The sequence below is a fragment of the Labrus mixtus genome, chromosome 5 (genome assembly GCF_963584025.1).
Source record: "Labrus mixtus chromosome 5, fLabMix1.1, whole genome shotgun sequence".
NCBI classification, from domain to species: domain Eukaryota; kingdom Metazoa; phylum Chordata; class Actinopteri; order Labriformes; family Labridae; genus Labrus; species Labrus mixtus.
In genome coordinates this window covers 10,696,115-10,716,313 of record NC_083616.1, presented here as the reverse complement: position 1 = coordinate 10,716,313, position 20,199 = coordinate 10,696,115, and the positions used below count along the sequence as shown (strand labels likewise).

At 39.5% G+C, this 20,199-nt stretch overlaps 2 protein-coding genes across 2 annotated transcripts; one reads left to right on the top strand and one right to left on the bottom strand.

Annotated features, from left to right (window-relative positions):
• Nucleotides 1-4,508: 4,508 nt before the first annotated feature.
• Nucleotides 4,509-6,228, bottom strand: LOC132974770 (uncharacterized). Its single transcript, XM_061039045.1, has 5 exons — nucleotides 6,193-6,228; nucleotides 5,987-6,086; nucleotides 5,662-5,860; nucleotides 5,106-5,286; nucleotides 4,509-5,023 (listed from the first exon to the last, which is right to left on the bottom strand). The coding sequence occupies exons 1-5, from the start codon at nucleotides 6,226-6,228 to the stop codon at nucleotides 4,682-4,684; spliced, it is 858 nt and encodes a 285-aa protein (XP_060895028.1). The 3' UTR covers nucleotides 4,509-4,681.
• An 8,279-nt stretch (nucleotides 6,229-14,507) lies between these two features.
• On the top strand, nucleotides 14,508-19,424 carry anxa1a (annexin A1a). Its single transcript, XM_061037753.1, has 12 exons — nucleotides 14,508-14,543; nucleotides 15,206-15,286; nucleotides 16,093-16,183; nucleotides 16,405-16,499; nucleotides 16,619-16,732; nucleotides 17,023-17,113; nucleotides 17,273-17,352; nucleotides 18,125-18,269; nucleotides 18,365-18,460; nucleotides 18,561-18,619; nucleotides 18,728-18,850; nucleotides 18,937-19,424. Exons 2-12 carry the CDS (start codon nucleotides 15,227-15,229, stop codon nucleotides 18,991-18,993), a joined length of 1,011 nt encoding a protein of 336 aa, XP_060893736.1. The 5' UTR covers nucleotides 14,508-14,543; nucleotides 15,206-15,226; the 3' UTR covers nucleotides 18,994-19,424.
• Nucleotides 19,425-20,199: the final 775 nt, after the last annotated feature.

Below are 20,199 nucleotides of genomic sequence, written 5' to 3'. Positions count from 1 at the left end.
ATCCCAAGTAGACAGATCAAGCAGGTGGTATAGAAAGCAAGGTTCGCATCTGCACCGGGACCAAATGGCATATCATTCCAGGTATATAAGAACTGCCAGAGAAGCATTTTTTTCATGGTGGTGGTTGCAATAATCATGATGAACTTCCTGTCCAACCACTAAATTAACACTGAGGGTACCATGGTTTCCTGGTTGCATTGAACTTTCCCCACAATATTGTACATTCAAACAGCTAAAGAGGTAGCCAAGTAGTTTGGCTGGAACCAACAAATGCCTAAGGATCTGTCCCACACTAGTTCATCTCTTTAACTTCCTTCACCTCCCAACAACCTATATCCAAAACTTAGTTTTTACTTAACTCACTCACATATCTGCTTCACAAAAGCCACTACTGGTTGGCAGCAGCTCTTAAAGAGCATGACGAGGGGTTATCAATTTAGCCAATCCTTTACTTGTGATACACCCTTATCCTGGGTTTTTGTTTCACAATATCTTTTTTGTTGCTGATTAGTTGTAAATGTACTGACATAACCTATTTTTATAAACTGTTAAAAGTTGAACACAATAGCAGCATTTGAATAGCTTACCATGAGTGTTGCATTAGAGCAAAAATGACTCATGTTAATCTTATGAATGTTATGGAGCGGAAAGCTGAAAGTTTTTGCACTAGAAAGCGAGCAGTTCAAATATATTTCTCTGTGCTAAACTTAAACTTGTGTTTATGTGTGATTTGTGACATCATACGCTAAGCTGATTGTCTGATATTACAATTAGTTTTGAGGCCAGTTCCATTGCTAAGTTCATTAAAATGTTTTTATTAAAAAGTTAAATTACCTCTTGAAAATGTTTCAGTATTAGACTATTCCTCTTTATCATCTTTATCTTTTTTTAAACATGGAAATAATAGAATTAGTTAACGACAAATTATGAGTGACTCTAGTTTTGTCAAGTTAAATGCTGTATTGAATGTTTACTCCTAAAGATATACCATATGTTTGCATGGTTGTTACCTGACAATAAAGTGGAAACTCACAACTTTGATGTGTCTGCATAATTTCTACTTTAAAAATAAAAAGTGTAATTAATATTTTTTGTACTATAAGACTCTTCTTGATAAATTCCAAAATTGTCTAAAAAAACCCTAAGCCATTTACTGTTTCAAAGAAATCATTGTCACTGTGTTGCTATGTATACAAATCATGTACAGTGGTAAATTGGTTTGCATAGATTAATTAACAAAACACACTCAGAGAATGAGACCTCAGCCCCCTCTTCTCTTGCTCTCTGTGTCTTTGTGTTCTAGTCCACAGAGCACAGTATGGCTCAAACTATAGCCGACATTAAAGAATAACAAATCACAGTGAGCATGTGCTGAGTGGCCTCTGATCTAAAGCAGCCAATAACATGAAGCATGCAAAGCCAGCAATCGCGGCTCTAATGTGGCATAGCACTTGTGGGGCCCAAATAATCGAGTTGAAGCCTCATCTCACAGATTGTTTAAGTCTTAGCCAAGATGAGACAAAAACTCACCATTTAGTACCATAATCAATCTTTCTATAACTCATTAGTTAATTATTCTATTAACAATAAACTCTATGAAGAAGTTCCATTTGAAAAAGCAAGAAAAGAAAAAACCTTAGAGGCTTTTGCTGCATGAACGCCTACAAATGATAAAAATCTGCTAGTTTCTTTTGCACATTTAATGTCTTTGCCTTACAATGGTTCTCTTTACCTCCTTTATAAATCTTTTTTTTTTTAAGAGCCCAAGCCTAACTGAAAAAACAAATATGCAATAACAACCAGACAGGGCCTTTGCGTGTTGGAGTGTTGGTTCCCAGTGTTAGGATATGACCCTGTAACAGTATAGGAACAGGTCGGAGCCCTGGAGACTTAACATCTCAAGCTCTAATGGGCAACAAACTCGCTGCCTTTTTCATAAACAATAGGAATGCAAATTGAATGACCATCTGACTTCCATTTGCCTCTTCAGTTACATGTGGGGCCCTGTACTGGATTGTGGGGGCCTTATTCTATAGAGGATGCAGGCAGCACCCATTAGCTATCTGCACGCAAACCCATGAACGCAACAGTGAGTTCACTTAGTGATGTCACCTCAGTAGTGCTTTTACTTTGAGTACTTTAGTTTTATTGTTTTATTTATTTCCTGATAAACGTTGGAACATGTATTCCCATAAGGGTTAAGCTTTATAAACTATTGAAAATCCTCTTTAGATATCTGGAAAATATAGAGTTAAAGGCTTCTTTTGATACTTTGAGTTAAATATGATTAAGTATCAGGTAACTAAAAGTATATTAAATAATATTTATATTGATGCCTCTATATGACTAATTCAAGCAAACAAGACCATCAGCAACAACACTGAGTATTTCTATAGAGCTATTTTTAACCACCGTTACAGCTGCCACCATGTTGATGTCCAATGAGGCATAAGAGCGTACACCAGGAACAGCCTTTGTGGAAAAGATTCACAGTGACTGATACAGTTTTCAGACAACACGTCTTATACAAGATCAGCAAAGCCATACGGCTATACTACATTGTCCACCAGGGTTACCAAGATCTGCACAAAAGGAAAGTTCCTTACAGCAGCTTTAAACAGCTCATGTTTACAATTCATACTTTTGGTGCTGCTGTCTTGCTTCAACCTGGATATACTGTGGAATACTGTGGAGGCAGTGTGTGCAGTAGTGGCGGTTCTAGACCACTTTCACTGAGGGGGCCAAACTGGGGCCAGTTGTTTTGTCAGAGGGGAACATTAAACCCAGGTGAAAAATAGACAAAGATGATCGCTTTTAAAAAAAATATATATATATAATGCCAAAAATAGTGCACATCATTAAATACCATAATTTATATTTGTTTCAGTAAAAGTATTTGATACTAGATTGTGAGTCCTGTTGTTGAGTCAAATACTGTGTATGTGTTATTAGGGGGGCTCTTCCTTTTGGAGGGGTGGCCACAGGGCGGACCAAGATCAGTGTAACAGGGGCACTGGCCCCTGTTGGCCCCTGCCTAGAACCGCCCATGGTGTGCAGCACTTAAAGTCCAAGGAAAATGTCCCCAAGAGACAATAAATTATATTGTATCGTACGTAATAATCAAGTTAGGCCACTCAAGAAATTGCTCTAACGATGATCCAAATGTAACATCCACACAGTTTCAGACAGAGAACAATTCAATCATCGTCCTCCTCCACTGTCTGTCCTGATCTCAGCTTCATGATCACCTATTAGAAAAAGGGAATTGATTAGTTTTTTTTGTTTTTTTTTTTACATCAAAACATATTTTTGATGCTGTCAGCTGAAGAAAATAACAGTGACAAGCACCTCTTTCAGCTGGGCTATCTCTTTGCTGTCCACATTTCTCTGAGCATTGTTGGTTATGGCTTTCACTCTGGTTGCGTAACTGGAAGTTTCAATAAGTCCAGGTGTTAATTAGGAGTTTGTTAGCATTGAAATAATTTTAAAAGGCTATCCTCTCTTCTTTTTTCTCTTACATGAGCGATGTGAGCGTCTCATCCAGGTTGGATTCTGAAGGAGAAATGTTGACGATCATGAGGGTTTTGGCGTTTCCACCCAGGGAGTCCTGCATCACCTGAGAGAGATGAAATGCCAATATCACATGTGTTTGATCTTTATCTCAGAGTTCAAGCTCCTGACTACACAAATTACCTGTGTCAGCTTGCTGTTTCTGTATGGTACATGTGGCAGTTCAGCAGACAAAGCTGAGATCACATCACCCAGAGCGCTCAGAGATTTGTTAATGGAGTTTGCCTCCTGCAGAGAGGAGCAGAGGAGAGTGTAGAGAAGCCATAAGAGATATCTGATGATGAGCCAATCAAAATTTAACATATGATTTAACCTTAAGCTGGTGGTCTTTGGCACCAGTTTTTGCTGCTCGCTCACTACCTGCCAGGTCCACCAAGCTCAGCTTCCCTGTGCTAACACTCCCGTTGGTCAGATTCCTGCTCTCCACCATGATGCCAACTATGAGATGGGAGCGGGAACTCTCTAAATTCATCTCTTTGGAAACAGACACAAAAAGAACAGCCCAGAATTGACTTAATTCATTGATAATGTATATTTTTTGTTTCATGTTCTGCTGTTCTATCAAATTAACTTCATTGATATCAGATTGATGCAACTTAAAAAATTTCATGTAACTGATTAATTATTTAATCTATTATAAAAATCTAATATTATAAGTGCAGAAAAAAACTGCAAATCCTCAAATAAAGATCTTTTTCCAGGTTAAGGTTTTTAAGGTTATGCCTTTGAATGTTAACAGATTGTATCATTTAATCATTAAATTATTTCAGCTCTTATCAAGTTGTCAATATTACAGGTCAAACAAAAGTACAGTAACCCATGAAAATATAAATAGAAAATGTGACAACTCATTTATTTGTAATTATTTTGTTCCATCTGTCTTCCGATAGTGTTTGAAAGAATGTAAGTGTGTGACCTTTTTGCAAATTTGCCAGTATCCAGCATCAATAGACTGTACTGGTATTTAGTTTAAGTGGTTCTTTATTTTAGAGGCTCCAAACTTTAAGTTCATCCTGTAGCTCTGATGACTTGAAAGCATCTAGAAAACAATGTTGCTCCTCTTTATCCCCTGCGCTAATTCACATATTGGCAACTCTCCGTAATGATGTACCTACTGCCGCCCCCTCACACTGACTGTGAGTAACAGGATTAATCCAAACCATTTAGCAGGGCCCAGTATGAACTGGGCACCATGGCACGGTACAGAGGACTCACTGGTGGCGGAGATGTGTCGGTTGGCGCAGGCCTGCTGGAACAGAGCATAGAGCTCCTGAGCGCTGGAAGCCTCCTTTGTCTCTGCTCCTTGTGCGAACACAACCCCCTTTTTGTTCCTCTTGATCTCCACCCGCCTGGCCTGGCCGTGGGACTGGGCCTGAGCATGGGCCTCTCCAGCCGGGCTCACAAAGAGGTCCTGCAGTCTGTCGTTGTACAGCTCCAGCATGTAGGCAGAAACCTGAGGAACAAGGAAGACGTAATGTATGATGTGTCTCATCTCTCAAATTTGATTAGGTCTTATAACCCTCAAAATCTGTTACCTTGAAGTCAAATTTGGAGCTGTTCTCTTGAATGAAATCAAATATAGCATTAAAAGATCTTGGCATGATCCCCAGGTTCTTCTGCTCCTTGTCCCCTACCATGGTGAAGGTCTTCCCTGAGCCCGTCTGGCCATACGCAAAGATACAGACATTGTAACCATCAAGAGCCGACTGGATGAGCCTGTGGGGGAAATATATCCCAAACTACTGAGCTGGAAGTGGAAGTTGGTCTGGTAGCTGGAGAGGTGCCAGATCACTTCCTGAGCACTGCTGAGGTGCCCTTGAGCAAGGCACCAAACCCCCTTCCCACCACCAGCCCACAGTGGGCAGCCCACAGTGGGCAGCTCCGTCACTCTGACATCTCTCCATTAGTGCATGTCCATAGGATCCTGTTTGTGCATGTGTGTGTATACTTCAGCCTATGTGTGTGTTGCATAACTTACAGAGTGTAAAAACTGCAATTTCCCCTTGTGGGGATCAATAAAAGTAAATCTTAATTTTAATCTTAATCTTAATTAAGCATTGGCCATCCTGTAGAACGTATCATGTCCCTTACCTGTGGGTGTCGTGAAACAGGTCTTCCTGAGAAGCTGCAGCACTGAACACCTTGTCAAACTGAAACTCTCTCTGCCCACGAGAAGTTTCAACAGTGACAGAGAAATCATCGATTTTCTTAACAACGATGGCTTCATCCTGATCCTGTGCAACTTCAGTTCGGCTCACTGGTCGAATCCGACAGAACACTCTGATTTTACCTAAGAAACAAATAAGACAGGAAACATTAATTATTTTTTTAAAGTAAAGAGTGTGATAAAATAAGAACACCTTACTTTTTGGGTGTTTCATTTTAAACATTACCAATAGAGCTGGTTAGATTTTACCTTTCATGTCTTCCACCATATTGTAGTACTTCTTCCTCAGCGTCCTTTCTGAAGTGTAGTTCTCAATTATTTTCTTATTCTCCTCTTTAACTTGCTTCAGCTTGTGAGAAAAGTGTGACAACACACAGATAAGCCTTTATCTCTATGCATTTGGGAGACTAAACTATAATGAATCCATGGCAGCTGATTTCATCTTAATATCCCACCATAAATGAATCAACGTTTTCTGTGTAAGGACCCATTTGGAACTGACCACAGATTGAGCTGTGTAATAAAAGACCAACCTGTTCCTGCAGCAGGAGGAGTTGCTGACCAACACTCTTCACTCCCTCTGTGGTTCTGATTGTCCCTTTTCCCAAGATGTCCTCCAGTTCTGAGACCTCATTGCAGTCTGAGTAAAACAGAGATTAATACCACTGATTTAAGTGATGCACCAAACACTCATGTGCAGACAGAACCATACAGCTGTTGCAAGACTTACAGTATAGACATTGAAGTTACAGCATTACAGTGAATAGTTAAGTTATTTCTGAATAAATATTGTCAGTTTTAAATATCTATTTATTTAGATGTGGTTTCACATATTTAGTTACCGTATATTGCAGGGCTCTCTCCACTTTTGATGCAGTCCAAAGCCAGTAGAGAGACCTCAAATCCTTTAACTGTTTCTCTCAAAGACAAACCTGACTCATGTCCATCTAAACTGAAAAACAATAGGATCAGCTGTATGATTATGACAAATAAAGCAGTAGAAGGGATGCAGACGACCTTAAAAAAAATGTAACCAGTCACTTTTATATTTACTGATATTGAGATTCATTTTTAAATGTTAAAAATATTGCCATAATCTCTAACACTTCTTGGTCGGGTGTTTTGTCCTCTCCGTCATAACTGTCTTTGTGTGACACCTGCAGATGGTCTAGTTTGTCTCTGACTTCAACCAGAGCGACCCGGTCCTCCCTCATCATGTGATCCAGAAGAGCTCTGGTCTCAGCCGCTGCACTGCAAATAGCATGAGCCTAGAAAACAGAACAAGTCACCAAAATAAAGAGTGAGTTACTTCTTTCTTCTGCCACCTTCAAATGAATTTGATACACATGAAGTTTGTAATAATAGTAGTTATTAATAATAACAATAATAATATTTATTTTATAATAATTGAGCATCACCTTGTGTATGACTGTGGGGAGCAGGATGCTGCAGGGAGGCAGAGGGACAGGGGGAACAGGGCTCCTCTCTGCCTCCAGCAGTTCTGTGAGCTCTCTCTCTCTCTGGTACAGACTCTCTTTCAGCTCCTCCAGACGGGCTTTGGCTCCCTCCAGTGGCTGATCTGAATCATTGCACTCCTACATATAAATAAAACCACTTTAAAGGGTCAGTCCAAATAAATAATAACATCTTTGTACCACAGGAAACAGGCATTGCATTTCGGTTTGACTCTGTACCTCGTTCAAACATGTTTAATATCATAACAACAGACTGTTAGTCTAACCTCATCTTTGCAATGCAACTTTCTCTACATTTACTCCCCAAGACAGTGTAAAAGAAGGTTTAATTTTGCGGTTTTGCTGAAATAATTACTATCTTAACCATGTACTTGAGACATGAGCAACCCACCACAGTTTGTTGTTGTGCAGACAGTTCTTCATTCTTTGAGCTTTCACCTTCCTCCTGCTCCTGTGATAAAACCATCAACATCTCTTGGACCTTCCCTACTTCTTGTCTGGCCAGCTGGAGTTCCTGTATTGCTGGTCAGTGTCACAGGAAATAGTTTTAATTTGCAGAGGCAAGGGATATTTGCAGGCCTTTACACATCATGGATGTTTTGCAGACTCACTGGAGGCCTGGTGGTTGTGAAGGATATCCAGCCTGTTGGAAAACAGCTCCAGCATTTTGCTCTAAAAGGGAGAAAACGTTTATTCAACATTTTTGTAATATACTTTTTTTTTAGTTTGTACTAAAATATGACCACAAGGCAGAGCTACAGTTCAGAGGAAGAAGTAAGAGGGTGTAAAGCCTGCCAGCCTCTTATCCAACCTTTTCTCTGTGCCACTGCAGAGCTTCCTCTTTACTCCTCCTACTCTCTACTCTCTGCTCCTCCTGTAGCTGCTCGATCTGTGCCGTCAAAGCCTGCATGAAAGAGAACCAAGCAATGAAAGCAATACATACAGCGATTTAATGGTTCAGCTATGATCTGTGACGTGCACCAATATGATGTCACCACCTGTAAGAGCAGTGTGCTACTAGAGAGCTGCAGGGGATCAGAGAGATACTTTAACAAAAAGGGAGGAAATTGCAGGAAGTTGATTGGATTTGAGAGAGGTACTGACAAACAAACATCACTGACCCCAACCTTCCTCTCCCAGTCTGCGTTCTTCTTCTCCACCTTCTCCTGATAGACATCTAGGATTCTCCTTAGCGTATTTAGTTTGTTCTGGTGGTGAGATCTGATCCTTTGCACAGTCAACTCCTGATTGCACAAGAAGGCCTTTGTTACTGTTCATATGAGCAATCTCTCAAACACACAGAAACACACTCACCTGGTTCTCATATGAGCAATCTCTCAAACACACAGAAACACACTCACCTGGTTCTCTCTCGCTGTGACCTGAAAGTTTTCTTCCAGCTCCTGCACCATTACCAGGTGTCTCCTCTTCATTGCCTCCATGTCCTCCGCTATCTGTATTAGAATGGAGAGAACACACACATACACAGAAAATATACATTAAATAGCATAGAATGATCAAATGACCTCAAGAGTCACACCAGCAGCATCAGGGCACCATGTGAGAGTGATGAAGAACAAGACTCAGTGTCTCCCACTGGCTTCATTGTTTGTTTGTGTGCTCTAATAATGATCAATGAAACACAGCTTTGAGTCACATGTCTGTTTCAAAACAAGTAATGTTTTCCAGTAATTATGTCCGGAGGTATGTACTGATATTGCTTTAAATAGAAACCTAAAGATGTTGGAGACACAATATTTAATGTGACCTGAGTGATGCAGAGTTCAGCTGACTCGTATGGGATGTAGATCTTGATATCTTGCGACCTCTCTGATTCTGCAGCCTGCGCTGCATCACTGCTATCTGACAGCTGAGATTCTGACAAACCTGCAGAAATAACCAGCTGTTAATAACAATTATGTTATACAAAGCATACAAACAAAAGTGCAGCTAGCTTTATTTCTTAAACCTTAACAACTCCAGGCTCTATAACAACTTTCCTGCATATATTTCTTTTTCAGCACCTTGGTTGGCCACTTGTCCTGAGTGCTTATCGCGATCGGCTCCAATCCAGTGTCGGAACGCAGCCCACCTCTTCATCCACGGTGTTTTGTGATGGATGACAACTTTAACAGTTAAACAAATGCATGGGAACAGTTCAGGGAGTGAAATATGTAGTAGAGGGGGAGAAGTTACAGCAACAGCAAGTCTTAACACATGCTTCTATTGCCTCATTATTTGTAATAGAGTTAATGTGCTGAGTCGTTAAAATAGCACCGAGCCCCATTTAATAGTAACCAGATACACAACATGTGATAATTATACAATACAGATTTATATGGATCAAGTTCAAAGAAGCATTTGACTGGTGAAAAGTTATGTGATATGTGAGATTTACTTTTTTGTATGACTGTATTGCTCAGTTCATATTTCATTCTTTCTTTTACAGAGAAACTACACTGAACTCACTCATTGTGTCAGTGTGTCAGTGTGTGTGTGTGTGTGTGTGTGTGTGTGGACAACTGGATGAAGTCAAGACAGTTATTCACAATTTTACTTGCCATTTTTGTCACGTTTATGTTTTACTGCATTAATCATTTACTTGCATAATGACAAAGTTTTCAAACACAAATAAAACACATAAATCTCAATGCATCTTTTTAACATGTATTTATTAGACTTAAAATACGGTTTACATCTTTGTGATTTAGTTATGACGCTGTTTGTTATCTATTTGTTTACATTTCCTAAAGTTACACTTTCTTGAATTGCATTTTATTCAAATAAGTCTTTAGTTTCTGTTTATTTTAAAAAGAAAAGATTTATCTTTTGCGTCTTTAGGTTAATCTACAATATTGACACATTCCATAAAATCCTTTCCCTCTGAATATTTGATCACTTTCTGTCTCCTTCAGACATATCCCACCCTCTCCCCTCTCTGTTTCCTCATACAGGAATGTGGGCGTGTCGTCATGCTGCTACTTTCCTCCCAGAAACACCTTTTAGTGAAGAAACAGAGGTTATGTCAGGAATTACAGAGAACAGTTGGAAGGAAAAACAACACTCGTCTGAAGGTGACCTTGAAGGCCTTATATTATTTATTTATTTATTTTGAGTAAATTTGAAATTTGTAGAACTACACCTATGTATATATGCATATGTGTGTGTTAGGGGAGGGGGGAGGGGTTTCTTTTGTTCTAACCTGCTGATCTGTCCTTGTATTGCTCAAACTGTGTGTTGTGAATTATGGGACATGGCCTCTCGTCCTCCAGCTCTGGTACACTGCCCGGTAAATCCTCTGGCACCAGTGCTGCCACTGGGACCCGTCCAGGCTGCAAGGACACCACAGGGTCCTCAGGACAGGTAGACCTGTTAGTCGGCTCCCAGGCGCCTGACAAAAATCATAGATACGGTGCATAAAAATAAAAAGCAAAGAAATGTAGCTCTTCAATATTTTTAACTCCTGGATTCCAAACTAAGAGGACACTATTGATGCTGGGAGTACACAGAGATAAAAAAAAAAATAAAGATGGCTGAAGATGAAGATGGAAAGGTTAAGAAGGTATGCTTAAAATAATCTACAGTAGCAGCAGAGACAGTTTAGAGATGATGAAACATCTGGACAGAAGATGGCAGAGATTACAGGCATGAGGCTTATAACCAGCAAACCTCTGCATGCATAGATGTGAACACATGCACATATGTTCATCTAAAAGTACACAAAGAAAACTTTTTGACATTAATTTCTGCAACAGCTGTAGTGTCTATTAACAATAAAGATAACCTTGCATATGTTGGTCTGTTGTGTGTGCCTTTTAGTCTGGCTTACCCAGATCTCCAACCAGACTCTGGCGGGAACAATGTGTTACGTTTTTACTGATGCCCTGAATGCTCCGCAGCTTCACAAAGGAGGCAGCCAAGCAGCTGAAATATTTAAAACATGTCTAGCTTCACGTCTTCCTGCAACATGTTTAACCCTCAGAACAGCTTCCTCGACTATATATAATCAGATTTCGGATACAGAAAAGATTGTAATTGTAAAGCTACCACTATGCAAATGAATAAACGGGAAAGCATTACTGTACAGTAAAAGCATGTTTTCTAGGTTGTTAGTGTGTTCTAGACTCACGTTGTTTGCCTGCAGGAGCCACAGAGTGATGTCTTCCTACTTTCTTTCCCAGAAAGGTCAGAGAATAAGATCCACTTTCAGCTCCAGAAGAGTTCACATACATTGTGTACCTTACAGTTTGTTGCCTCTCACTTCTGCAAATGCGTTTGAGCTCTGTTGATGAGGAAGTGAGATGAGAACTGGCTAAAACCTGCAGAGTAAAAAGGTTTTTAAAAAACTTGTAAATATCCTAGAAAGAAAACAAGTGTTTATTAATTAAAAGAAAAAGTAAATTATGTCTGCGGTATGAACTCCTGTTCAACTCCATATTAGTTGCAGATGTCATAGAGCTCACAGCAGATTCACTCAGGGAGTGAAATCCTTTTGTTAGCCTCTCCAGGATACTTTAAGATACAATTTTCTCAACAGGAAAAACTGAAAATCCCCAAGGATTTACCATGGTCTATTTCTGTTTTTTAAATTTATTGATTTCATGATGCTATATAAGAACAAATCCTACATGTCACTTTGCAAAAATGGGCATAATCCCAGATCTTTTACTGCAAAGTGGGTTGAACTGACTAAAAACTGACATTCGCATACAAAGTCTCAGAAATAAAACAAATGTACAAAATCCAAAACAGATGTGAATTACTCCAAAACCGATGGATGTAGGAACCATGCAAATATAAAAATAATAGAGTCAAAAAGGCCTGATGATAAAGACCTTACCTGTTTTGGTAGCAGACCGGATCCCTCCAGAGTGATTGGATGCAGTTTGGGTGCTGGTATGTGTCCATCCTGATCTCTAAGGAGAACCAAACTCTCAACAGTGTTTAAATATTAAACCTGCAGAGATGGAGTTTCATCATGTACTGGCCTAAACCCTTCAGAGCCTGCAGGTAAAGAGATGCCCAAACAGTCCTCAGGTTTCCCATGTGTAAGATACAGATTGTAACTGGATGCTCCCTGTCATATACTGACAGAAACAAACATAAACACACACACACACACACACACACACACACACACACACACACACACACACACACACACACACACACACACACACACACACACACACAAAAAGACACACTTACATCACTCCCTCTCTCTTATTTCAGTTTGTTTTCATGGAGATCCCTCTCTTTTGAGTTGTTAGTAGAGGAAAAAGGCTGAAATAAGTCACCTACATCCAGGTGAGGTCTACTGAGGTTTGTCAGGATGTCTCAAGTTTGTTGTCTCAATTTCAACATCCTGGTTTTAAAGAAATAATGTTTTTTTTTTATCTGTCTCATTATACTTCACAACTAAATAGGAATAAAATAAATTTCAAGGTCAATATAACTGCTTTCAATTGGCTTAGTACTCTATTGTTCTTCTCAAAGGCTTTCTGAGGATTTAAATTCTCTTTCAGACCAACAGACTGATTTGAAACATTTGTACCACAGCATCACCATCTATGTAACACACCTTACTTAGAGAGAAATCCACCCATGATGCTACTTTAATGAAAAATCTGCTTTTCTTAAACTGAACATAAACCCTGCCCTGACCATATTCCAACATGACTGAACACAGTGTCATTTTACTAATTAAAAATAGGAGATTTTAGGGGTGCTGGTAACCTAGTGGGTGGTTTGTGCACCCCATGTGTGGTGGCTGCGGTCTTCTGGGCGGGCGGCCCGGTGGTTCGGGTCCAACCTGTGAAACCTTTCCTGCACGACATTCACGACTCTCTCTCCCAGGTTTCTGACTCTATCCAGTGTCCTGTCTTTAAAATAAAGGCATAACAAGACCCCAAATAAACCTTAAAAAATAGATTTTAGTCTTATTCAGCAAATAAAATAAGATTGGTCACAAGCGGATTTTATTTTTTTAAAGGCAGTTAATGACACAACACTGGAAATCAGGCCTATTTCAAAATGTTTAAGGACGTCATGAGTGGCCTGTCTTGATTGTCAGACTCACTCCTACACTGTGCAAGACAGAGTATGAGTGTGACTCGACTAAGATGATGCAATTATCAGTCGAATGTATCATTATTCTGTCTCCTAACCTCAGCGGTGTGAAAACTTTACCCTCTGTTGTGGCATGTCAGCAGCAGGTAGCGTCAGGCCTCAGGCTGTGCTGCCATGACAACATGCCACACCTTAAGACAACTCATGATGTCATCACACCAAGGAAAGTCTCTTCTGAGGAATGTTAAAGTGGCCTTTTGTCCGCTGTACCTACACCTATAATACCAAGGTGCTAACTTAGATACACCCCAGCTCATTGACTGGATTGTTGTTTCAGGTAGGCTCCAGATAACATTTCTGCAGAAGAAGAGATAATAACAGGAATGTCAACAGATAGGTCAGACCTCATTCTTCTTCAGGCAAAGAGCAACACAGTATGTGTCCATATACAGATCTCAATAACACAATCAACTAACCAACCAACGACTTTTTATTTATATTCCACCAAATCATGAAAAAACGAATCTCAGTACATTTGGCAGATTTAAAGTGCTGCTCTATGTAAGACTGACACTTCTCTGGGCTTGTACTAAATACATTAATAGAAAGAAATGGTTAAAAAATACTGATTGACAAAGCAATTATTTTACTTCTGTGCTTAAACTGTGCAGCTAGGAAAGTGATTCATTCCTTACTGGACAATAATCATTTTTACTTTTATTTGTATAAAATTAAAATGTTGTCAATGTTCATATTGGGGAAAAAAAGCTGACTCAAGGTTTATCAATCAAATAGGCTATAAACTGACAAAAACAAATCTAATAGCTTTCACAGACATGCCCCTGGCACAAATCTGCATACATCTGTTGGCAGCTATACAACAGATGTGCACATTGTGTCCAGTGACCATTTTGGGAACGTCGAACTGAAATGTGATGATAAGAACAATGGTCAAACAAACTGAGTCGTCATACACTTACATCTCCAAAAGTCTCAATTGTCCGTAAGTTATATTTGATTTTCACGAGACCTCTCTCTTATAATATAAGCGACAGCCGCTGCTTTACTCTTAAACAGAACCGCTGCTTACTGTGTTGAAGGAACACTTCCTTGTTTACGCACGGCGTACGCAGCTGCTGCAGCGGAGTATGGGTGGACCCGTTACTAGGTGGGGTTTATCAAGAGTATAAATAAAATCTCCCTTTCTGTACAACGTCCCTGGAAACTCAGTGAGACTAACTTCTTCTCTCTTAGGACAAACGGTAAGTCATTTTCCTTCCGTAAAAATCTCCACTGTTGTCCCAGACTTTTAATTTGAGAATTTGAAGAAGTTTAACAATAGACGTGATAGTTCTGAGCCATCTCTGCTACACAGTGTAGTTGCAGCCTATGAGGGTGTGGTTGGAAAAAGAGTTGCGACAGTTATAAAAAAAATACAACCATTAAAAAGTGATGAGGGGATTTAATTGAGAATTAAATATGAAAAGTAAAGTAAAGGAGAGTTGATCAGTAATGAAGACTTCAATAGTTGTAGCATACATTTACAGTATATCCATATTACAGTTGTGCTCGTGGGTGTGGCCAGACTGTCTCCACATGCTTGCCATTATAGAAACCTACATTAACATAAACCTACTGTAAATATTGCAGAAAAGCTGAGCTCACAGGAATTGATCAAGGAAAAAAAAACATGTATTCTTTCTTTGTCAGTTTCTAAGTTTTAACAGATAAAATACACTATCAGAATACATATCAAAGAGGGATTCAATCTTCTTTAACTGGGTATGATAAGACTTTGATTTAATCCCAAGATGCGCCATCTTGTCTCTGCTTTCAACCTAACATAAGGTACTCATATAAGCAATAACATGTTTTCTCTTTTCTTTTCTTTTCTTTTCTTTTCTTTTCTTTTCTTCGTTTACAGGCAGACTCCAGAGGTCCCACCATGTCTTTCATTTCAGCCTTCTTGCAGCAGACGATGTACATGGGCATGCCCGATGACTCAGTACGTACTGTGACTTTGTGGTTCTGTTCCAGTTGCTAAGGCCAACAACTTTTTTTTCTTTTTTTCCCTTCCTGTGGTATGTTCGGGTGGAAAAATTTATCAGGCGGAGTTTAGAGCAAGAGAGAGAGAGAGAGAGAGCAGAATAAATGAGTAGAAAGTTTAACGGTGGAGGGAGTGAAGAGAGAAGGAGTTTCTCTGAGCAGAAAGATAAGATGAAAACTGTAATTAAAGGGAAAGGGGAGACTGGACTTTAGCATTATCAGTAGTGAGAAACATGACCACACTAAAGTCTTGTGAGAGTGTGAGTCATACATTGTAGAAGCAGGAATTTGAGCTCCTCCCTTTATAAACTCTGCAAACAGAACAAAATGCTACTTCTGCTTTCCCTGCTTTCTCAAAGTAAACTACAGAAGTTGTTCATGTCAATCTGGCATGATTTCAGACTGTGTACTCCAATTCCCCTCTTGTTTCTTCTGTGGCTTACGTTTAGAGGAATTTTAAATGACATTGTAATGGGATTCGGACAAAAGGAGGTGTTTGAGCACTGACCACTAGGAAAGGGCCAAAAGAGCGGCATAACATCTGTCTCAATTTTCTTTCTTTGTGTGTGTGTGTGTGTGTGTGGGTTTTTTTGTACATAGCTGGGGGATTATTACTGGCAATGGCAAGGCCAGAAAAATCTAGATAAAAATAGCCTTTGATTCATCCAAGGCACTTGAAAAATGCACTTTTGCAATGATGCACACCACCAAGGAGAGCTCAAGTATTTACCAAACATACACTAATCCATTCTGTGCATCTTTTAGGTCCTGAAGAAAGAGGGGACGGTGACTGCAGCACCCAACTTCAGCCCCGATGGAGATGCAGCAGTCTTGGAAAAGGCCATCAAGACAAAAGGTAAACAGAAAAACGCCTACATGGAAGCTTTTGAACGTGTGGTAACATGTCATGGCCTCACTGTCTCTTGTATGCCACTACAGAGTCTGCTTTACTCACTTTAACGCCCTCTGCTGGTCATCATGCACCATTACTACTCACTCCTCTCTTGCATGGGCCCTAAAGTGACACAGACAACTTTAACCACCACTTCATTACTTAACAAAGTGGCTTGTGTGCAGGTGTGGATGAGAACACCATCATTGAAATTCTGGTGAAAAGGAGCAACGAGCAGAGACAGCAGATTAAAGAGGTTTACCAGAAGGCCAGTGGCAAGGTGATAAGAAATCAAACAAAATATTTCAGTGCAAAAACATGTACACACTTTGTATATTCTTACATAGCATACATGAGATGATCAGACTCCATGTTTATTGATTTGTTGTTCCCTTGTAGCCTCTGGAGTCAGCTCTAAAGAGTGCTCTGAAGGGAGATCTGGAGGATGTGGTTTTGGCTCTGCTGAAAACACCGGCCCAGTACGATGCCCATCTGCTGAAAGGAGCTATGAAGGTACACACACACACACACACACACACACACACACACACACACACACACACACACACACACACACACACACACACACACACACACACACACACACACACACACACACTCACATGCACATGCCTTATCATCATCTGTTATTTTTAGGTACACAGTGACATCCACCCACTTCCACTTATTCTTTTATTGTTTTCTTATCAAGAGGTTAAACGATGTGTTTTGTTTGATTTGGCCAAGTGAAGAGCAGATTATTTTCCCCTGTATAAATGTGTTTGCACTTACATTTTTTTAAGGGTGTAGGCACAGACGAGGAAACCCTGATAGAGGTTTTGGCTTCCAGAAACAACAGAGAGATTCTGGATATAAAGAAAGCCTACAAAGAAGGTGAGTGCCAGAAAACTTTCAACAACAGCGCTCCTTTTCTTAAAGCTGGTGTTTGGCAAGAAAAAGTGTAAAACATATGAGGGTATTGATAAAAGCCTACTTGTTTTTTTTTTCATCATTTGAAATACTGGATGTTTATGTATGGATTTCTTTACCAAGAATACAAAAAGGACCTTGAGGACGACATCAAGGGTGACACTAGTGGAGATTTCAGGGCTGCACTCTTTGAACTGTGCAAGGTCAGTATGTCTCCACATCCTTTCTTTTTGTGTTTAGTACAGAAACTTTTCAGTCACAGCACCGGGATGCATTAATATCTGAGGCAATATAACACTCCCAACTGGGGCTTTATAGTGACAGTGGTTTATGAAAGCTAAACAAACTCACTCCCTCATTTCATGCTTACACAGCATAGGGTCAACAGTGAGTCCTTTTATGACTTTATCTAGGCATCTTAAAAGGTCAAATAGACAGTATGCTTCACATTCTGTCACATTTTGTCTGTCATCTGTCTTAAGCTGCATATTAATACAATCAAGAGAAATGCAAACTGTTAATAAAGCAAACTGCAGTGTGTCAGTGTTAGACTTGTGGGGAAATAAATCGCACACTCAGTCTTTTTCATTCTGCTTTTTTGTGCTTTTAAAAGCTGTTTAATAGTCTTATAGAGATGACCACTACTTATTTTACATTATTCACCAATATTTCTGTTGCTTTTAACTATTTTAGCTTCAAAACACAGAAAAGTTGAGAACATTATATTAATTAAAATGTAAACACTATCGATTCTTATAGCTTAGAAACTTTGCACACATTTTGTGGTTCAAACATGCAGTAAACTAGAAATGAGGATTGCTCTAAAACAGGCAAAGAGTAATGATGTCACATGTCTTATTGGTGTCAAACACAAAGTAGAATAATTAAGCTTACAATCATAAATCTCATACAATTCTTAGCAATTTGTATGAGTTGTGTTCAGCACTGAAATAGTTCGGCTTGTCTTCATCACAGGCCAACAGGACTGAAGGAGTGTGTGAGCAGATGATTGATAGCGATGCCAGGGCCCTGTACGAGGCCGGAGAGGGGAGGAAGGGCACGGCCTGTTCCGTCTTCATCGACGTTCTCATCACCAGGAGCGCCCCACATCTCCGGAAAGGTCAGCTGATTGTCCCCCTGTCCTGATCAGAAAATTTCTGGTTTTTTCTCATATTGTTCCACATTAACACTTGTCTTCTACTTTGACTTCTTCAGTGTTTGAGAGATATTCTAAGTACAGCAAAGTGGACGTGGCTAAAGCCATCGACCTGGAGCTGAAGGGAGATATAGAAAGTTGTCTCACTGCAGTAGGTAAAGGCACAAACCTCTATTTTAACTGTATTACTTGAATTATTATCCAGTGATGTATGCATGGACTTACTTTTCATCATCATTTTTTATGTAACCATAGTGAAGTGTGCTGGCAGCAGGCCTGCGTTCTTTGCCGAGAAACTCCACTTGGCCATGAAGGTAAAATACATATCAAACTTCTGCTCACAAAACTTTTGAAAATTCACCCTGGATACTGAGCCTTTTGTCTTTCCACTTCCCTGATTTTTTTTTTTTTTTGCACATCAGGGTAAAAGTCCCCAAAAAAATGCCCTAACTCGCATCATGGTGAGTCGCTCTGAAATCGACATGAAGCGGATCAAGGAAGAGTACAAGAAAAACTACGGAAAAACACTCTACCTGGAGATTCTGGTGAGGAAACACCTTGCCACTGATAACATCAGTATACCCCTTCCTAAATGTTCTTCATGTTTACACGCTGCCTGTCTGTCTTTCAGGATGACACTAAGGGAGACTATGAGAAAATCCTGCTCGCTCTCTGTGGGGAAAACTAAGAGCGTGTCAACAAGATCAAGGCTCATCCAACTCAAGATCCAGCAGCGGGTCCAGCTGTGGAAAGCCACTGATATATGATATCACACATTGTGCCCTATGAGGAGAACGGACAAGACAAGTCTCCTTGTGACTGTCATGACATTTAGTAGATATTTACAGTATTACGCAAAGATTTACATGGAATCATCACCGCTTCAGCAGATCTTTTCTCTACAACTACTTTTAAAGCAGCACACATTGATCTGCAGCAGTGGACCAGTACTCTCTAAAGTAGACTTAGCCTTACACTCATTAGGTTCTTACCTCTGTCGTCACAGTGCAGCTGCTTATACATATATATAAAGGTCATCGTCTTCCGATCTTATTGCCATTGCAGCAGGAGAAGTTACCCTTGAAGGCGCATGGAAGTAAAAAGCTTTTTGTAAAAATGCCTACCTGTGTGTTGTTGGTTCTTTGCACATGTACATATCAGACAGACATGAATGGCATGCCACTGTATAGCTCTAAATAATTAATTAAGCAGTGATGATTATAGTATTTGTCATTATAGCAAAAACAGATAACAAAAACAACAACAAAAAATAAAAAAAATACTGCAATCGTCTTGAAGAACAATCAACTTCATATTTGGGCTCAGAATCACATGCAAATCCGATATTTAGAAACTGAAAATAAAAACACACTAACAGGAAATGACTGAATAATATCTAAATATTGTAATGTTTAAAAAAAGAAGAAAAAACTTGTGTTGCCATCATCACCCACAGAGCAGATTGACATCTATCATACAGCTGCTGAAATGGCAAATAGCCACAAATATCATTAACCAAACTCTTTATTTTTGTTAAAACAAATCAACGAACTTTCTCTTTAGTTTTATCTTCCCATTTTAAGCCAATTTGTAGGGCCTATGTACTCCACCAAGGGAACTATTGTAATTTTTACATATCTGAAAACAACATGTATTTAGAATCCATATATGACATCATGCTTTGTTATATTATAAGCTTTGTTTAAACATTTAAAGAGGGCATATTATACCCCTTTTCTACCTTTTCAAACAGTCCCCTGTGGTCTAAATGAAACATCTGTGCTGTGCTTTGGTCAAAATATAACATGAATCAAGCACCAGAGGAAGTTTGTGACCCTGTATAAACCAGCTCTCTCAGAACGCTCCGTTTTGGTATGTGTGTCTCTTTAAATGC

Excerpts from the sequence above, each read along its gene's own strand:
- LOC132974770 (XM_061039045.1), bottom strand. The coding sequence starts at position 6,228 with ATGGGTCCTTACACAGAAAACGTTGATTCATTTATG. Across the intron at positions 6,087-6,192 it reads AAAACGTTGATTCATTTATG|CTGAAGCAAGTTAAAGAGGA; the intron begins GTGGGATATTAA and ends TTTTCTCACAAG. Across the intron at positions 5,287-5,661 it reads CTGTTTCACGACACCCACAG|GCTCATCCAGTCGGCTCTTG; the intron begins GTAAGGGACATG and ends TTTCCCCCACAG.
- anxa1a (XM_061037753.1), top strand. The coding sequence starts at position 15,227 with ATGTCTTTCATTTCAGCCTTCTTGCAGCAGACGATGTACATGGGCATG. Across the intron at positions 16,184-16,404 it reads AAAGGCCATCAAGACAAAAG|GTGTGGATGAGAACACCATC; the intron begins GTAAACAGAAAA and ends GCTTGTGTGCAG. Across the intron at positions 17,353-18,124 it reads CACTCTTTGAACTGTGCAAG|GCCAACAGGACTGAAGGAGT; the intron begins GTCAGTATGTCT and ends TCTTCATCACAG.